Consider the following 21,337-nt stretch of genomic DNA (forward strand, 5'->3'; position numbering starts at 1 on the left):
TGGCGGGAATTTTGTTCGGTTGGGGCCATCTGCTATGAAGAGTTGAAGAGTTAACATTGTTTATGAAAATATAACATTATTCAAGAGAATTGCTGAATTATTTGATTACGATGAGCACCTCCCCACCTGAGAGCAGTAGTATTATCACAGTTGACATCTCAATCCCACACAACACAACCATTCATTTATATCAGCCAATACAACTGCATACATTTTGTTGGTGTCTTAGCGAGATAGGGCCCTAAGTAGGTATTTAGATAATAATTTGTTACGAAGTGAACATACACGGTTTTAGTGACATCGTAACGAATACTGAGAGGGATGATTCAAGCCATGATTCCGAGTTAATATCAAGTGGAATTTTCCGTCGCAAAATTCATGTATTTTTTAAAATTATTTTCTGTTCCATTTTTTGCGACGGAAAGTTCCACTTGATAACTAGCTACTGAGAATAAAGGTCTGAATCATACCTCAAAGTTTTCGTTTCGACGTCACTAACACCCTGTATACCTACTTAAGGGTATTCCTTCAGCACTTCAAGAAAGCTATTGTAGTCACCCTAATAAATCACTTATATATTTTAGAGTTCTATAACTCGTTCAACTGCCTGACCAGTAATTACTATTAATAAAAATATGAATTCGGAAGCAATCAAACGAGCGGTGGCGTCGGTACAGTCGCGGCCACAAGGCCACGGGCATCCATTACCAGACGATGGAGGAAGCCACGCTAGTTGAACACCGACCGTCGTCCCGCGCTATCTTCACAGCGGACAACGCGTTCCATATTCAAACCGACGCGTTCTAAACTCAAAAAACGTGTCTATTATCACCTTATTTTTATATTTTTGTAAAAAGAATACTTGTGACGTATTTGTGTAACAGCCAGTACTTTTCGCGAAACTGTTTTCGAATTTATTTACTGTATTGGAAACTTTTTAATGAATATTTTATTGGTAAACCCAATGCAAACAGTGGTTAAACTAACATGACAAGCAAACAAAGTTAAAGTGTGATATAATCGGCGTCTGTCGGGGATTCGCGTTGTTACTAAAATAAACTCCATCAAACAGATATAATTATACCACTGAATGTAAACAGGGAATGAACGAATGAACTGAAGTAGGTATCTGAGCACTTCAACCAATTGTATAAACAATGATGTTGCGGTCGGTACCTTTGTATACTTTATGACCTATACTCTGTAGCGTCTACATAATAGACCACAAAATAGAAGTGTATTTCAAAGTGATTGAATTAAAAATAAAGTGCAGATTAGTGCAAAGTCATGGGATTTCAAACACTACAACGTTAAATGTATCACTTTGGTTGAAAGGATTTTCCGGGACTTCACGCCAAGGTGAGTGTTATTTTTATTATTCAGTAACTAAAACTAGATAGGTATAAATAACTATTTTATTTATTGTGTATTGTTTGTATATTTTCATTTTAATCGTCGCGTCGTCGTCGTGAGGATCCCTACATTCTCGAGAAATGCATTTCGGAGGTACGCGAGGTAGGTAACATAACCTAACCTGTATTGGGCTGGTTTTCTCTTCGCGGGTTGGAAAGTTAAGACAGGCAATCGCTTCTGTAAAAAACCGGACGTGTCAAACCTTCAGGTTAGGTAAGCAGACCGTGTGAAAATCTACCTAATTAATGTATGTCACTCTCCATCACTTCTCAATTCTCAATTATTTATTGCATTCCATGTAGTACAATGGGGTGTTACATAGGCGTAGGAACTAAAACATGGACCCTGTAGGGCACAGCAACGTTGAAGGGAAGAGAGGAAGTGTGTATTACAATTAATACTTATCATTTAAAAAATCGTCCACAGTATAATAGCTCTTTTTCCCGTTTAGCAGTTTTGCCGTAAAAGACGGACAAACAAACAGACATACACATACATACGGTCACGAGCATTAATATGTATACGCTTTGGTACCATGTCACATTAACTTTTTTGACAAATTGAACTGTAAGTCTCACTAAATGTCAAATATGTTAGTGCGACACACTCCTAAAGTGGGTACATTATATTGCTCATGACAGTACATTTTCGCATTTTTAAAATTTGTATGGATACATACACCCGCTCCTCGTTATCTACTTTGAATCCGGGTGAGAGCCTTCAGCGCTCACCATTTGTCCGGCCAAGTAGTTAAGCCATCTGCGGCAAATCTACAATGAGTCAAAAAAAAAATACGTTTAAGTCACGTAATAGTACTATTCCTTATTCTATGGTCACATGTAATAGGGGACGAGGCTATTGCCATTAAACGGGTACAAATCATAGCAACCACGTGATAACAAAACAAATTTTATAGTAGTAAAAGAACTTAAAAGAAAAATATTTTCCAAAAAAACCTCACTTTGTAATTACATTTTGATTGTTCTCTTTCCCACGATGGAATTAATATTAGCAAGTTACTTTGGAAAGTTCATTTGTATGTAGATTATACGCCTACAGTTTTCATTGAGTCGTAAATAAATTATTTACGTTAAGTTCTTTCTTGAAATACTTGTGGAAAAGCCCTTTTCGCATTGCCGAGTCAAATTAGTTTTCGCCTCTTAACGATCATTGAGAAACACAGCAATATTGATACTTATATAGTAGGTGCGTAATCAATAATACGCCCTGGTCCGGTCAAGTAGTTAATGCCATTTGCTGAAAAATCTGCAATAAGTCTCGAAAATGAATCCCACAGCGTCCCATTCAAACATAGAGCACATATCACTGGCTTATAGTTAAAAGAGCGTATTGTAATAAAAAATGAAACTAATTTTTTCATGTATTTTCTATTTGTATTAAACGAAGTAATCTTCTGTATTTCCGAATACATATAACGTGGGTGCTTCCACGGCCAAAGTGAATAGGCACCTTCTTGGCGAGCTCGCTCCATCTCAGGCCTCGTCAATGCCTTCGGGCAAGTCTGGGGCCAAGAGCAAACCCATCAAAGGTAAAAAAAAAATCACCCATGCAATCAATGCACCTTTGCCAACGCAGTGGCAGTTTATTGATGCCCATCTTAAGAAAATCAGCTGACGAAAAAGATTGAAATGCGATGAAAATGTAACACTAATCAGTAAACAAATGACTCCTTTAGGAAAAAGAATTCCATGTTTTTAAAATAAAATTAATTTGAAATTAGAATTCTTAGACATACCAAAATTATTTTTGATTTGAAGTGGCCAGTACTGCAGAACGGCAATTTCATAGGTAAAGATCTATTATAAGTATATGAATTTTGCGATGGACATTTCCACTTGATATTAACTCAGAATCATGAGCTGAATCATTCTCCTCAGTAACTACTCGGTGCGGTGTCACTAACATCCTGTACACATTATGTATTTTAGTTCAGGTATACAGGGTGGCCCAGAAGTTCACGTTCAAAATGGAAAAATAGATAGAGGGACTCATTAGCTACCAGAAACACCCCCATATATTTTCAGCGATTATTTACGGTTTAGGAGATATGACCCATTTTGTACCTTTTTCTAGATTTTCTACCTTACTTCAGAAATCATCATTTTGTCGCTATCTCTTTCTTAATAATTCTTTTATTTAACTTCATAACTATGCCTAAGGATATGTACCGCTAGGTGAAAAAATGAAAACAGTCAAATCAAAGACAAAAAAAAAGTTATTGGAAATCATAGTGAGAATTCGACCAAAATTGTTACAGTTGTTAAAACTTCGCCGAAGAATAATAAACACATGATATTGTCATAGACCCTGAAAGTATTTCTAAAAACTGCTCCATTTAATAGGCTTTTAGAAACATCCAAAAAAAGTACCCTGAATAAGGGCATAAAACTACCCTGTATATTTGCATTAAAGTCTTATCCAAAATTGAAATAGGTACCTATCTATTCTTCATACTCTAGAAGTTGCATTAGCATAACAGATTATGACTGTTTATCCATTAAATAAGTAATATCTGTAGCAATCACCTTAATATAAACCTAAAGATGTATTTTCCGGACAGATTAAATCTTGATTTATGCGTTTGTAAATAAACATACTAACGTATATTTAGTTCTGTTTGAATATATCGAATTTTACTGAGGTCGTATTGGCCTTGATTCCTGCAGACACCTCCTAATTTTATTTTAAGTTTACCGTACCCGTCATTTTCTTATCCGCCGAAAAGAAAAGGGACGGATGATTGACAACAATTTTAAAATGAATGAGTGAATGAATGAATAACCCAGGCGAATAAAATAGGCATCTCGCTGATATGCAACCATTTTGACGTGTGCTGTCAACTCAATTCTGTTAGGTTATTGGCTATTATAAAAATTTGGGATAAGTAGGTTTTTAAATTTCTGCCTAAAATTGACGTGGGTTAAATAAATTTTTACCTGATGATTACCCATCCCTTTCCTTTTCGATAGAAAAGAAAGAGTCAGGTATAACTTAAAATAACTATAATTAGATGGTATGTACTGGAATCAGCACTAATTTAGGTTTAAATTATGTTACAAGTAGGGAATCCACATGCACATCATCAATCATCATCATCACTCTAGCGTTATCCCGTCATCACAGGGTCCACTAACTCATCATCATCATCATCACCAGCCCATTAACGTCCCCACTGCTGGGGCACGGGCCTTCCCTATGGAAGATGAACTAAGTACCCACACCTCACCGAGCTATCTGTTGGACCGACGTGATAGGTGATGAACCGTATCGCCTTATATAATTAAATGGTCGAGCCAATTATGTTAGTGAATAAACAAAAAAAACGCATTAAAATCGGATCATCCGTTTGGGAGCTGCGATGCCACAGACAGACATATATACATTCACACACACACACACACACAGACACGTCAAACTTATAACACCCCGTCGGTTTTGCGTCCGGTGGGGTTAAAAATACTCTCTGTCTACCCCGATAGAGGTTACAGGCGTGATTCTAATTATGCATGTGTGATAAGTATTTCATTCCGGCGACACAAGGAACATATTAAGCACAATATATCCACCGGAATTTATATCTTAATGCTGTCGTCTGAAGCATACAAATGACTGCTCAGAATGACAGATCACCTCATTACAGCAAGTAATAACGTGCATATTGCTGATCCATTATCCTATTGACGTGAAGTGGAAATGTTCTTGGCAGGACAAAAAAAAAATGTATTTATTTATTTAAGATACTCCATCGGTATATACAAAATTACATGAATAAAATTCAACGGACAATGACCGTATGTTATACCATTACAGGCGTATACAACATTCAAGTTAAAGTTTTAAACAAATAATAAAACAACACGTACACGTGATTTAGATAACTTAAAGCTAGAAGTTAAAAAATAATTGGATAAAAACTATATAAAGTAAAATTCTATGGATTTTTCTATTCTATCTATGGAGCAATGGCGATTACTCCACCGACAAGAGCGCAGCTCTTAAATAAAGAGAGAGAAAGTAAAATTATAGGAAATTCAATGAATTTATATAAAATTTGAAAATGGAACATGAATTTAAAATTAGAAGCTTTTAAATAGGGGTTGCTCTAAAAGTTTTCAAATAAAAAGTTTATTATTTATATAATACTCGTAATTTTATATCTAAGGTTGGTGAAGGTTTCGTGGAAGATGTAAATACAGGAGGAGTCCGTAACTTTTTTTACGTGACTGAATATTTTGCGCTTATGGCATTAACTACTTAAGCGGACAAATGGGGAGCGCTGACGGTTCTCAGTCTGTACAAAATTTAACAGAAACCCATAGCTTTTTTATTATATGACTTATTGTAGATTTGCCGCAGATGGTATTAACTACTTGGCCGGACAAATGGGGAGCGCTGAAGGCTCTCACCCGGTACAACGTTTAAAACAACAGGCCTGAGTGGTCTGAGAGGAATAATATTTGAAAGAATTAATCGACTCTAGTGGGTCGATAGCGATAAGCGCTGATTGAAGGAAATCGTCGACTTTTCCATCGCAAAACTTTAGAGCTGACAATGAATTTTGCGACGGAAAATTCCACTTGATATTAACTCAGAATCATGACTTGAATCATCCCCCTCAGTATTCGGTACAGTATCACTAACATCCTGTATAATTATTACGATCGAAGTCCAGACTCTGGGCTACCATAGACGCTAGGAAAATACGGGAAAGATGGTTCGATAGAGCTTTTTCGTATGGCATTGAAAAGGCAGAATCGATCTTTTGGTATGCCTTGGATAACAGCATTATAGCTTATGGACGACAGAGAGGGGGTGAAGTCGGCGCCCATACAAATTTGTGAGGGGCGGAGAGTTACTCCCTACGTAGTTGTTTATTCTATGAAATTACATAGAATATTCTCTCCGTGTCAACGCATTCTCGCGAGAGACATATTATGTCGCGACGGCGCGACTGAAATAGCTTGGACTAAATACTGATATGTGACGTCATTACGGAGATCACTTTCATACTTTTTTATTACTGGGCGGGGCTGGAAGTATTGTTACAATGTATTTTATCACGGCCTCCGTGGTCCAGTGGTTGAGCGTTGTGTTCACGATGCGGAGGTCCCGGGTTCGAATCCCGGTGGGGACAAATCACAAAAATCACTTTGTGATCCCTAGTTTGGTTAGGACATTACAGGCTGATCACTTGATTGTCCAAAAGTAAGATGATTCGTGCTTCGGAAGGCACGTTAAGCCGTTGGACCCGGTTACTACTTACTGATGTAAGTAAGTAGTCGTTACACGAGCCATGGCAGGGGTCTTTCAAATTCAAATTAAAAATTCAAATATTTTAATTCAGACTTACATCCATAAATTGTTAATTGTAGAATTCTTAGCCTAAGATTAGTATTAAATAATAATTAAATTTACAAAAAAATTAAAAACTAGAGTAACTATATGGATACGTGCGTCTGAACACTTACCCACCTCCGTACGAGGGGAGAGTCCCACCGGTCTGCCACCGGTCTGTAAACACATTCAGGATGCCATTGGCGGCTCAATAATAACCATGACACCATGATTGATGAGGTTGGTAATTCACATCACAACCCACACGATAGAAGAAAAAAAACACCTACGTATAGTGAAACATATGGGGGAACATGTCGATAAGAAATCAAGTGGAGTTTCCCAAGGAAACACCACGACCTTCGCCTTGGCCTACTTGATTGGCGAAAACAACAAAAACGGCGACTGAACTGCTTTCACGGCCGAATAACTTATAAATCAAACGGAAGCTTAATTTATTGCGCTTTGTGAGGGGGAGCTGGGTGGCGCAGCGGTAAACGCGCTCGGTCTGCGATTGTTGAAGTTAAGCAACTTCCGCAAAAGGCCGGTCATAGGATGGCTGACCACAAAAAAAAGTTTTCATCCGAAGATCGCGCAAAGTCGAGAGGAGTGGAAAAATCAAGGGGAGGCCTTTGCCCAGCAGTGGCATCGTATAGGCTAATTAAGATAAGATAAGACAATGTATTGGCAGAGGCATAATATGCCTCTATAAATGCCTCTATAATATAATTGTTGCTTGTTATTTGGATCAAATACGGAATATAATTATGTATCTACCTAATACCTATATTGCTTCTCGTTATTTTGATCAGACTAATAATGGGTGGAAGATGTAATTGTGCCTGGGTGTAATAACTAGGGTCATCATTTATACCCAAAAACGATGTAATATATTATAAAAAAGTTTTCATCTCGAGCTCCTCGGTGCTTCGGAAGGCACGTTAAGTCGTTGGTCCCGGCATTAGCAGTCGTTAATAACCACCAATCCGCACTGGGCCCGCGTGGTGGTTTAAGGCCCGATCTCCCTATCCATCCATAGGGAAGGCCCGTGCCCCAGCAGTGGGGACGTTAATGGGCTGGTGATGATGATGATAATTGTGAGGGGGGGGTTGATGGGGTTTGTCCTAGCCGCGTAACACGGGAGTACGTTAACGACTACGTCACTATGAGATACATCTATTACGCAAACTCTTACATAGACGCAAGGCACAATGATAACTAAATTCGATTCTGCTCTGCACCACCCAAATCCCTTGGTAGTTGCGGCTTCCGAATACATCCCGCTTAGGGACGGTACTGAAAAGTATCGGCGTCCGAAGGACGTAATATACGATCCCGACGACCCGATTACTCCATCCATAGCATCCATGGATTAGCTCGCGACACCAAACACTTTTGAAAGTTGATTCCGTGCTTCGGAGGGCACGTGGGTCCCGGCTGTTAGCCGTAAAAATACCTCCACCAAACCGGAGTGGAGCAGCGTGGTGGAGTATGCTCCATACCCCCTCCGGTTGAATGAGGGGAGGCCGGTGCCCAGCAGTGGGACGTACCTATATAGGTTATTTATGTTATGTTTATTTATGTTATGTTTATGATGTTTTCTTGCAGCTTCTTTTCCCCGGCTATACAGGTTGTGAGAAGCTGCAGTAGTTTTAGGCGGATGAGACGTTCGTTATGTTTAAATTGACGATTCAAAGTGTAACTATGTTACCTACTGAATAAAGATATTTTTGAATTTGAATTTGAATTACTAAATAAAGACAAGATGTAAAACTAACGACAAACTTTTCCTTTTTTTCTATGACGTCACAGTGTGCTTTTTTTTATACAAATTCCATAGTAAATTGGTGATTTGAAATTTAGTAAAAAGTAACTGATTTGACTAGCTGGACACGAGCCTATTTAAGTACAAGCTTCATATATTTTTTTAATTACATTTCAGTATCGATCAAGATGCCGCTTCCAAAATTAAAGCGATGTTGCGGATGTGTGCCGTTGGAGACAGGATGCATCGCTCTGGGTTTCATATCATTTGTAAGTATCTACCAATGACTGAACAAGGGGACCTACCTATTGGTGCTGCTTCTAATACAGGCCATGGTATAAGATGACCAGGTATGCTCAATCCTATGTCAAGTCGCCATTTTTAGCCCATTGATGACGTAAGTGTATCTCCAACATTCCAAGGACGTTAATTTTATTATTGAAAATTAAGAGAAGTACGGACTAATGTATTTAATTACTATTATTTGTCACATTTACAAAAAGAATTAAAACTGTACGTAAATCTTTAGATCGTAAAAACATTGGATGTGGGAAAAAAAAAACATCTCGAGCTCCTCCGTGCTTCGGAAGGCACGTTAAGCCGTTGGTCCCGGGTGCATTAGCAGTCGTTAATAACCATCAATCCGCACTGGGCCCGCGTGATGGTTTAAGGCCCGATCTCCCTATCCTTCCATAGGGAAGGCCCGTGCCCCAGCAGTGGGGACGTTAATGGGCTGATGATGATGATGATGTGGGTAATTTATTTTTTACGAAATGGCAATGTAGGAAGAGATGACGTCATCTGGGCTAACCTTGAAAAGTTAGCTGTCAGTTTTGAGCATAAATTTTCTTATACCATGGTACAGGCCATCTAATTGGGTAGTTTCCTAGGTCAAAGATAAATGGTGAAATTTTGATTTCTAAATAAAGAAAGACAGATCTAAAAGCGACATAAAAACGTTTAAATTTTTCTATTTAACTTATTTATGAATTTGAATAAAGAAAAATGTAATAATAAGCGCGACATTTTGTCACGACTTTATATGACGTCACAGGTTCCTTTTTCAAATTCTTAACTTATTTATGAATTTGAATAAAGAAAAATGTAATAATAAGCGCGACATTTTGTCACGACTTTATATGACGTCACAGGTTCCTTTTACAAATTCTTAACTTATTTATGAATTTGAATAAAGAAAAATGTAATAATAAGCGCGAAATTTTGTCACGAGTTTGTATGACGTAACAGGTACCTTTTTCAAACAAATTCTGACCTTTAGTAAAAAGTAACTAATTTGACTAGTTGGAAACTAGCCTATTCCATCTGCTTCGATCTTGACACAATTCTCTTGCTTCGTCCACATTCATCAATGGTAAAACCGCAAACGTGACGTTACTGTAATAACCCTCATAAAGTTACTGAACCTTATGAGGGTTATTACAACCCACCACCCACACGATAGAAGAAGACCAACCCACCAAGGTTAATACTGATTAACCTTGATTATTGATTTACTGATTGATTGTGGGTTGTGAGGTGGATTACCAACCTCATCAACCCTGGTGTCAGGGTTATTATAGAGCCGCCAAAGGGCACATGGCTCATGTAACTACTACTTGTTAACATCAGTAAGTAGTAACCGAGACCAACGGCTTAAAGTGCCTTCCGAAGCACGGATCATCTTACTTTTTGGACAATCAGGTGATCAGCCTGTAATGTCCTAACCAGACTAGGGATCACAAAGTGATTGTGATTAGTCCCCACCGGGATTCGGATCCGGAACCTCCGGATCGTAAGCACAAAGCTCAACCACTGGACCACGGAGGACGTCGGTGGGTTGGTAAGGCCGGTAATTGACCTCAGTTTCCACGCAAAAGAAGAAGAAGAATAACATAATGATTAACTATTCCAGATGGCGTGCATCGCAGCGATCGGAGTGTGCTCATGGAAGCTTCCAGAACACAAGGAGCAGCAGAATGAAGACAACCTGGTGCTCCTCAGCATGACCATGTTTGCCACGCTGTCTGCCATCAGCAACCTCACTGTCCTTGCTGGGATCGCGCTGGTCAGTTTTCCTATACAGGGGGTTAGTGATATCGTAACGAATACTGAGGGGGATGATTCAGACTATGATTCTGAGTTAATATCAAGTGGAATTTTCCGTCGCAAAATTCATAGTTTTTTTTAAATTATTTTCAATTCTATACTTTTGCGATGGAAATTCCACTTGATATTAACTCGGAATCATTTTTAATTATTTTCTGTTCCATAACTTTGCCCGCATACTGCTCTAGAGTATTTGTTCATCTTTTGATATACCGCGGATGGCATTAACTACTTGGCCAGACAAATGGGGAGCGCTGAGGGCTCTCACCCAGTACAAAATTTAAGACAACAGGCTTGAGGGTGCCCAGTTGGGCGCGAACCTCGGCTCAGGGCGTCGTCTGAGAGGAAGAATATTTGAAAGAATTAATCGACCCTAGTGGACCGATAGCGATAAGCGCTGAATGAGGGAAATCGTCGACCACGCCGGCGGCGGGGTCGGTATCGGGGCTCTGAAATTATTCATCAATGACATATATTGAGTTGATTGAATTGAATGCAAAAACATCCTACGGAAATTTAGGCCTTAGGAGGTGCGAAGAGTGGAAGGGCCTACAGTGTTAGTCATTAACAGTGTCCTCATCGACACGTCGACGTCATCAATGTACTTATACGTTTTTACAATAAGATTCCCATTGACATTCAGAATTTGCCTTTCAACTGTTTTAAGACAGTAGTTAAACAAAAACTTTACAAAAAAGGTTATTATAAAGTTAGTGATTATTTAGAAGATATGAATGCAGGGGATTAACTGTCTGAGAACTGATATTAGGCAGCTAAATTACTCAATTGTAAACCAATATTTTATGTTTTTTTTTTAAAGAACGTCTAGGCCCCTCTGCCGAGGTTTTTCTTGCAGCTTCTTTTCCCCGGCTATTCAGGTTGTGAGAAGCTGCAGTAGTTTTAGGCGGATGAGACGTTCGTTATGTAAAAATTGACGATTCAAAGTGTAACTATGTTACCTAGTGAATAAAGATATTTTTGAATTTGAATTTGAGTGCTGTAACTATCAGACCATAGCCTCACGGAAGCTATTACCTGAGAATAAAACTCCAAGTAAGTATATTGAGTTCGAACGTTGAAACTCAATTGTTTTTCGTGTCTAAAAAGTCGTTAGGTAACACTAAAGATAATGGAGGAAGATAAACTACATTTTCAGTGCTTCCACTCTATTTTATTTTAATCTTTGTACGTTTTCCGATAAGTACAATTATTGGAAATTGTCTGCTAAAGCAAATCTGAGAGTAAACTCGTCTTCTTCTTTTATCGTGTGGGCTGTGAAGTGGATTACCAACCTCATCAACCCTGCTGTCAGGGCTGGGCTGAAAAAATCTATCTATAAAAAATATATCCATCTATTCAATGCCATCGAAATGATAAGAAGAAGAAGGCCCCTGACATGTCTCATGTAACGTCTACGTTCTGTAATTAAAACAGATAAAACCGCGTTAAAATCAGAGATGTGAGACTCTCGATATTTCAACACTGTTGCACGCGCTATGATCATGGGATGACTTCTTCTTCTATGGTGTGGGCTGTGAGGTGGATTACCAACCCCATCAACCCTGGTGTCAGGGTTACTATTGAGCCGCCAAAGGCCCCTGACATGACTCATGGCACGACTACGTACTTACCTCTACATCAGCAAGTAATAACCGGGACCAACGGCTTAACATGCCTTCCGAAGCACGGATCATCTTACTTTTTGGACAATCAGGTGATCAGCCTGTAATGTCCTAACCAAACTAGGGATCACATGTAATTTTTGTGATTTGTCCCCACTGGGATTCAAACCCGGGACCTCCGGATCGTGAGCACAACGCTCAACTACTGGACCACGGAGGCAGTTACCACGGGATAACTGATGGGATTTCATTGGTATTATGCGTTTTAATTTGGATTATTAACAGTCTTAAATGTTTCTCGTTCCAGAAGCGGCCATCATTCCTACAGCTGGCGATCCTGTCCAACTCTGTGTTCATCCTGTGCATATTCCTGATCTCCATAGTCACGTGTCTCTTCAGCCCTGGTCTCGAGCCCCATCTGCAGTCAGCCGGGAACATCACTCTGGTCGTCATACTGCTTATCAGTGGAGCTGGTGAGGATTTCTATTTTCTTTAACACACACACACATGCGTCACACTGGAGTCTGCATACGTGTATAAATATCCTCTAGTGTTTATTCATTCAATCATCCATTCTCTCTCTTTATCGTGTGGGTTGTGAGGTGGAATACTAACATCATCAACCCTGGTGTCATTGTTATTACTGAGCCGCCAAAGGCCCCTGACATGGCTCATGTAACGACTACATCCTTACATCAGTAAGTAGTAACCGGGACCAACAACTTAACGTGTCTTCCAAAGCACGGATCATCTTACTTTCGGACAATCAGGTAATCAGCCATTCCTTTTGAAACTTACAATATTTTTTATTAAAAAAAAAAAACAAAACAGAAATTAAATCGAAAAGACCACCTCTGATCGTCTTCGGTGCAAAGGTGTCCAAAACGCCAGCAGCGTCGCCAGCGCCACCTTACGGACAATCTTTGCACCAGGAACGATTCTGAGCGTGATTCATGCCCATCATTATGTGAGTCAGTTCGGCAACTGATTATTTTTTTTGTTTCAGTGTATTCAATGTACTACATGACTATAGTAAACAGTCAATATACGAAGATGAAGATGGCATACGGAGACAGCGCCATACCGGTGTGACAGTGAATGTTTTACTGTGTTCAATGATAACACAGAACTATGAACTTTACAGTGATACTTACGTATATAAACCCTCGCTTATACCCCTAATGGGGTGGGCAGAGCCACAAGTAGCAGAAGACTTGCAGCCACTTTTGATACGAAGGGATACGAAGTCCGAGAATGGATTTATTGAACCTTATGGTGTAGTTAGGTAAGCGAGTAACTAGATGTCGCTAACCGTATAGCTTACATGTGAAAGTAGCGCCATCTAGTGACGGTGTGTCGTATCATTATGGACACTTTATGGACACTTCGACAGTTAGTACAAATGCTCGCCACTGGCGCTCCATTTGCGCGCGAAATAGCGGCAACTTTTCTAGTATGGCGAAGCAAGGATCTCTCTGTTTTACGTAGTACCTATATTAATTATCCCATGCTAACGGTATTTAAACAGATTCCCTTGCTCCTCTATTGGAACGGCAGAATAGAATCTCAGAATTTGAAAACGAATAGTGTCTGCAAGGTATCTTCTGGCAGCTTGTGGTAAAACATTTGTCTAGTCTTTAAGATGCTAAAGTATTTTCAACGTCTGATTATAATGTGGTGGTTTACACGTCCACCAATCTGCAGTGGAGCAGCGTGGTGAAGTATATACCCCACATCTCCTTCGGTTGATTGAGGAGAGGTCTGTTTGACATAGGTATATAGTATAAGGTATAAGCCTTAGACTGTTTGTTATAAATTATAATGATGATATTCAGGGTTATTAGTGACATCGTAACGAAAACTTTGAAGGATGATTCAGACCTTGATTCTGAGTTCTAGTGGAATTTCCTGTCGGAAATTTCATGAAAAATTAGTTTATTTTTTAATTAATTTAAAAATTTTCAGTTCCATAATATTATTATGCTTTGAGCTGCATAGAACACTAAAAAGGAACATTGCAAATCAAACAATCGTCTAGCGACATTTCGCGTTGTTCGATTTACATTACGCCGCAGCAAAAACTTTAAATTTTAATTAAAGTTTTCAAAGAAAACAATTCTAGAAATTTGTTTTTGCTACGGTGTCACTAACACCCTGTATAAGGTTGAATATTTCGCTTTTCTTGTTTACAAAGGCAGATAACTTAGCTTGTAAGTCAATAATTTACCGAACGAACGCCAATTCTATTGCAGAAGCAACATAACTGTATTGAATATCGATTGCGCTATATTATTGATAGCATTCGGAACGTGTACAAAGTCAAGGCCCCTTCAAATTACTAGGCCGAGCCCTTCTTCATTTAAGACATAATAACAATAAATTACTGTCCAAAAGTTTATGGGCATCCTTGGCCATGTTGTGGAGGCCCTATCACACAAGGACGCCATAGTGGCACATACAAATGTAAACGCAGGGCTAGCTAACATTTACCCCGATACCCTCATTCAGCGCTTATCGCTATCGACCCTCTAGGGTCGATTAATTCTTTCAAATATTTTTCCTCTCAGACGACGCCCTGAGCAGAGGTTCGAGCGCAACTGGGTTGCCCAAACTGCGGCAACTAGGTATGTAACCAGCCTCAACTCAGGGTTAGGTATTCTGTTGCATAGTGATATACCATTATAAGAAATCTCAGATAAATTACACAAAGTGTTAGTGACGTAATGAATACTGAGCGCGATGGTTCTGACCATGATTCTGAGTTGATATCAAGTGGAATTTCCGGTCGGAAAATGTATAATTATTTTTTTTACTATTTTCTATTCTATACTTTTGCGACGGAAAATTGTACTTGATATCATTTCAGAATCATGGTCTGAATCATCAGTATTCGTTACGATGTCACTTACACCTCGTACAAGTACATACAGAAAGCCATACAAGTAGGTATGGGTGTTAGTGACGACGTAATGAATACTGAGCGGTATGATTCAGACCATGATTCTAAGTTGACATCAAGTGGAATTTCCTGTCGGAAAATTCATAATTATTTTTTATTATTATCTATTCTATACTTTTGCGACGGAAAATTGCTCTTGATATCATCCCTGAATCATGGTCTGAATCATCCCTCAAAGTTTTTGTTACGATGTCACTAACACCCTGTAGATGGGAGTTGACTTAAGGCTAGCTTAACACAATTTTCTTGTCACGACGTCGTGTCGTAGATTTCCACGACGCGACGTCGTATCGTGTTTATGTGTGGGAGCCCTTAGGTTATTACTTTTATAAGTTAACAAACCCGCGTTGGCGCTGGTTAATGCTCTTTACCACCTTCACTAGATTGACGGAAAGCGTGTGCTGTGTACAATATTACTTGCTTGATGTGTTCGTTTAGTTCGGAAAATACCAGTCATTGAAACGTAATTTTTATTGATGTAATACGCCGTCAGTGAAATATAGCTTAAGTTTCGTAAGATTTTCGTAAGAATGAAAGTTAATTAAATTAAATATGTTTTATGATAAAATGTAATAATCGAGCTTTTTTATAAATGGAAAATATTTTATACTGTAAACTAAGCAGGTGCCTATGTAAAAATATAAATAATTATTATAAAGGAAATATATTATTATACTCTACTACGCATAAACAGTTTCAATCAGTTGCCTAAATGTTTACTTAAATAAAACATTTTAAAAATATTATACGAGTTATAAGTGATTTATAAAATAAAACAAAACATAATTATTTAACCTTTTTATTTAAATACTCAGTGCATTTATATAACAAAGCGTTGTACAACAATCACAAACATCAAAATTTCTATAAAATTAAATTCAATTTTATACATTTTATGTAAAAAATAAATGTCACGACATTTAAAGCGTTTTTAATTGATCGATAGTTGTGCGAACATTCGCGGGTTTAAAGGTCTTCCTCACTATAGCATTTGACTCACAGAATGTTGAATACTTGTGCTATAACGCCATTTAGATACAGAATTCACTTAGCAGATGTTATGCAGTACATAGGTAAATAATTTTACACAAAATATTTCACTCATCAAACGCTCGATCAAAGCTTTTTCGATATACTTAAATTAAAAGTACTTTAAACCGCGATGTTACCACTAAAAATTACACAAGATACTGGTTCAAATACATATATCAAGTACTTTCTGTAAAGAGAAAATTATTAGATAATATATTATTTTATAGTCCACATATGTGCCAGGAGTATTTTTCAAGTAACCTTACTTTTAAATAATTTTGAAAATGGATTTCTGAAACAAATAAATTCCAATCACATTAAATACCTCAAAACAACGTAAATACACATATGTTTGAAAAGAGCCATCTCCTCGTATCGAATAAATATTCAAAAGTACAAGGAAAATAATAAAAAATCCTTTTGAACCAGTTCCTTTTGACACAGTTTAATAAATACATGCACTGAACACACGCGACATAACAGTGACAACCGAAACCCATCACATCCAATGGGACGCGCAATTTGAAAACTTCGCAGAATTCAGCTTTGCGAATTCACAAGTTCTAGCTTCGCGAATTCGAAAGCTCTGGCTTCGCAACTTCACATGTCACATCACCGTTACTGATATATTTCGGTCGTGACTTCGCAACCTCATAAACTTCTTACGCGTATAAAATAGCGATGGGTCGTTATCGGTTTTTGAGATAACGTAACGTAAGCGTTATGTGATTTCCAATAACTAGTTTCTTAACTAGTGATTTTTATAACTAGTTATTTTCACAACGTTCTGAAGCAAACGTGATAATTGTAACGTAAAATCGTTTGGTTAGGTAGCAGTATAACTTAATTCTTCTTCACGCACACGTATCGTGTATCGATACTATTGTAAAACCAGTGATTTTGCGTGAGTAGTGAAAGTAGCCAAACATCGACGCTATGCCTTAAACATAAGAGTGAATTCGATTTAACTTTATGGCGTTGTGATTAAAAGAGTTATTGAAGACTGATGCCTATTTCGATCGTTTAAATGGCGTTATTAATATCACTAGTTTTTGTTGTAGTGGAAAACGAGTGATCACTGTTCGAGCTCGTAACTGCATATATAACCAGTTATAAAACACTCTAACAAACATCTAATAGTACTTCATATTCATAACATCAGAATACACCCACAATGAATAAATATACAATATAGTATATAGTGTATGCGTTTTCAAGATTATAATACTATCAAAAACAAAATATAGAATATCCGAAGGTAGAAGATAAACTTTCAAAATACAATAAAGTTTCAAAATATTAAATGTCCCGTTCCACGAGCGTCTCTTTTCAGTAATAAAATATAAACCCAGTTACCCGGTGAAAAACCTCAATATTGTTATTAAATTGTTGAGTAAAAATAGGTAAATACCTATGTAATAAATATAAGTAATCATTTCATAAATAAATAGGGACTATTAATTTTATAATATTCTTAAACATAGAAATTTTGAGAAGCAAATAGAAAGATTTATTTTATTATATTTTCATCATAATTTTTTACTATTATTATTGGCAAATTCAGAGTTTTTATTTCACTTGTCATACATTATAAACATATAAGCAATGAAACATTAGATAAAATATATCTATTTGCTTCTCTATAAACGTACATAAATAAATGTCTGGACATAATTTTAGCAAGATTTTAATTAAAGCGAAGGACGTGTTATTGTCATTTTTATTTTCTTTATATTGGTTCTACACGAGACACGTAGATACATCTAAAAGTACGGCAAGTATATACAGAATGTTCCTTTCTTTTTCTCTCCAGTGGATTGTGAGATCAATGACCGACGTCATCAACGCACCATTCCTTCAACTACCAGAGAAGATAATAAAAACTTTTCTTTCTCTGTCCCAGCAAATATCAGTCACGATTTACGATGAATGTTAAGGTTATTTCTTATAATTTATAGGGTATTTTGTAAACTTTTTCGTGTATCTCACACTAAGTATATCCCGCGAAAAATAGAAAACACTCAGCAGGAGATAGCTACATACACATGTGGTAGCTATTATGTATGATTTCGCTTGAACATTTCTATTTTTTGGAAGATCCTGTATTACTTACCGTTATGGCCTTAATTTATCAAAATACCATATACATTATGTTCGACGAAGAGAGCGAAATCCAAGCATTTTATATAGAAAAAAAATTAATTCTTTAGCAAAGTATTGGAATTAGTAGTCATAATATAAAAGCGACTCTATATTATTAGTATATTTTTTAAATGATAGAAAAATGCTTGGAATTCACTCACTCAATAATTATACATGGCTACATAAATACAATTTCTACAGATACACATTTTACAAATCGAATATTATTACCCATTAATAGAATTTATTTCTGCTAAATATTATTTAATAATATTTCGCTGATTATAATATCCGCATAAAGATATGTATAGTACGAGATATAGAGGTACATAAGACGTGATACATTGGCATTGTTTACATAGTTATAGAGCTCGAAAATATGAAAGCATAAAATAAGCATTCAGTACTATCTGCAACCATTTATTATTTATAAGAAAAAAATTTATCAAAAATTATGTACTTATCGCTTACTTATAAATTCCACTGAGATGCGTTAAATTGTTAAGTAGAAATTGCGTCTAAAAAGACTACGGTCCTTTTTGGAACCACATGGTTTAAAAAATCAGTAAACCTGGTAATAGGTACATGGGAAACGCGTCAAAAGTGTGGACAACTTGAAAAAAAGAGACTAACATATATTTTTTCAATAAGTAACTTTTAAATGCCTTCGATATGTATATAACATAGAAAATATGTATACATATAAATATATACGTATAAAATATGTCACTGATACCTTAAGCTCTTCTGTTTAACAACCTAGGCTACATAGCTATCATGAGTCGCAGCGCGCTGTCAGAACTAATTACTATATTAACTTTTTGATACGTCTATGAACAAGATTATAGCTTGTAAACACACGACAGCAATTTTGTAATAAATCCTATACTTTATGCACTCAAACGATATGATATATTTAACATGTTTATAATTTTCTTCTAACACCAATTACTTTCAAAACAAACTACTATAATAATAAACTATATTTTCAAAACGAAAACATTTTTATCTACCACACTGAGTTAGTCATTGTTTTAAAAAGCATTACCTATGTTTCTACCTATTTTCACATATGTTTTATTAAATCGTAGATTTAATATAGATTATAAACTTATTCAGGTACATTTTTATGTAAGTTTTGTCAGCCTTAATTAAAGAAAACCTGTTGAAAACCTTGTGCTGCGTCATTAACGAAAATGTACGCTAATGTTCTTAGTAACTACTATACCTATGGAACTGTTTCATAGAATTTTCAAATGTAACATCTACACCTTGATACACAAGTACATCAGACACATACTAAACATACTCTCAATTTTGGAAGACAATTCAAATGAAATAACGTACATTTACAAAATGTACTAACGATCCATTCACAACCTTCTACCATAATCATAACTTTCATTATACTTAATAGTTTCATAGGTTTTATATAAGTAATATTTTTCGATGGATAGAATCAATATAGCAATTATACAAACTAAAGTACTTTATAGTCAACTTCGATGGTTATATCCGCGCATTCGCCAACATTCTCGCGCTTCGCGGGAGACTTGGCGAATTCGCGCGTAAGTCCACGCACTTCGCTACTGTATAGCTCACGTTTTCGCGGCCGACTTCCCGAATTCGCGCATAACTTTGCGCATTCTTACTAATATTACGTAAATGCCTTAGTGTGCTTGGCTACTACATACCCAAAAATATAATTTTATAAAGGAACTGCACCAACTTTATTAAAATTATTTAAGGGCTTCCAATAACTTGAACTCTGAATCAACAACAAAATATACTACGTTAGTAGGTATATTTAATATCGGTAACATGAACATAAGGAAGAAATCACATTTGTTTTAGATAAATCTTCCATGCAAATAGGACGACAATACTTTTAAAGTTCGAAGCTCCATAATAATATCTGGTCATGACATATCCTTTAAAAATATCGTGGTATCGTTTACCTAAAGATTTCGACATCATCAATATTTAATTAATTAAGTCAATCGTGAGGACACCTTGAGGGCCTTAGAAGGTATTTCTTGTCCGTGTTCTCAAGAATAAGTATTTCCTATGTCTATGACTTGACTTAAGGGGTGGCTTGTGCCCAACTGTAGTCGTATATAGACTATTTATGTATGTATAATATATATTATGACCTATTCCCGTCAAATGGGCAGTTTAGGGGGTTAAATGCGACATCGAAACAATTCATCTAGGCATTTACGCTTATAAAAGTAAGTATGCAATTTCAATGTTCAATAGAAATATTGCTACAATGTTGTCTTTTTAAACCCCCAAATTGCAATCGCTTTGGTAAAAAATCGGATGTGTCAAAAGCTTTAGTTTTGGTATACGCACCATGGAATAAGCGGCTCTTAACGAGACGACGGATGATCTCCAAAACTGGTATCCGGTACCTGGTATTTATTACGACCGTACTCAATATTTTTCATAACATTCTGTTGACTGACTGTGAGCTTCTCTCGAAGTCATTCCAATTTCCTGCACTTCCGCTATTAAACTCCAAGATATATAAACCATACTAAAGAAAATATTAAGTTCCTAAATATAAGCCCAACCAATATTTGTCGTTATTTTAAAACTTTGTAACGCCTTTTGTTATAAAATAGGTACTTAAGCTTTATGTAGAAGTAATAAAAACCCTCGCCATACTGTGAATGTAGTCACCCGGATCAAACCCTATCTCACCAAGTGAACGAGTGCCCTCTACACCGGTTCCCAGGTGGCGTAGCCGAGCTGCATTGTGTGATCTTCTTCTTTGCGAGTCGATGGCGATCGAAACTAAATTTTTACTGACCAATAATTAGCCACGCTTACGGCATTGAGCCTTCAGCGCTCCCCATTTGTACGGCCAAGTAGTTAATGCCATCTGCGGCAAATCTACAATAAGTCACGTCAAAAAAAAAAAAAAACTTACGGCATTGT

General features: G+C 36.9%; 1 protein-coding gene across 2 annotated transcripts; it reads left to right on the forward strand.

The window, feature by feature from the left end:
- Positions 1-733: 733 nt before the first annotated feature.
- On the forward strand, positions 734-19,394 carry LOC126373226 (uncharacterized). 2 transcript variants are annotated; one of them, XR_007567283.1, is made up of 6 exons: positions 734-1,359; positions 8,711-8,802; positions 10,446-10,598; positions 12,569-12,734; positions 13,268-16,920; positions 17,363-19,394. XR_007567283.1 is itself a non-coding variant. In XM_050019282.1 (5 exons), exons 2-5 carry the CDS (start codon positions 8,722-8,724, stop codon positions 13,351-13,353), a joined length of 486 nt encoding a protein of 161 aa, XP_049875239.1. In that variant the 5' UTR covers positions 734-1,359; positions 8,711-8,721; the 3' UTR covers positions 13,354-19,394. The 2 variants fall into 2 exon arrangements, 1 of the variants encoding a protein (XP_049875239.1); XM_050019282.1 differs by having other exon boundaries at positions 13,268-19,394.
- Positions 19,395-21,337: the final 1,943 nt, after the last annotated feature.

The sequence above is a fragment of the Pectinophora gossypiella genome, chromosome 15, assembly GCF_024362695.1.
Source record: "Pectinophora gossypiella chromosome 15, ilPecGoss1.1, whole genome shotgun sequence".
In the NCBI taxonomy this organism is placed as follows: Eukaryota; Metazoa; Arthropoda; class Insecta; order Lepidoptera; family Gelechiidae; genus Pectinophora; species Pectinophora gossypiella.

Coding starts and splice junctions, on each gene's coding strand:
- LOC126373226 (XM_050019282.1), top strand. CDS start 8,722: ATGCCGCTTCCAAAATTAAAGCGATGTTGCGGATGTGTGCCGTTGGAG. Junction 10,599..12,568: donor TCCTTGCTGGGATCGCGCTG/GTCAGTTTTCCT, acceptor TTCTCGTTCCAG/AAGCGGCCATCATTCCTACA. Junction 12,735..13,267: donor ACTGCTTATCAGTGGAGCTG/GTGAGGATTTCT, acceptor TTTTTGTTTCAG/TGTATTCAATGTACTACATG.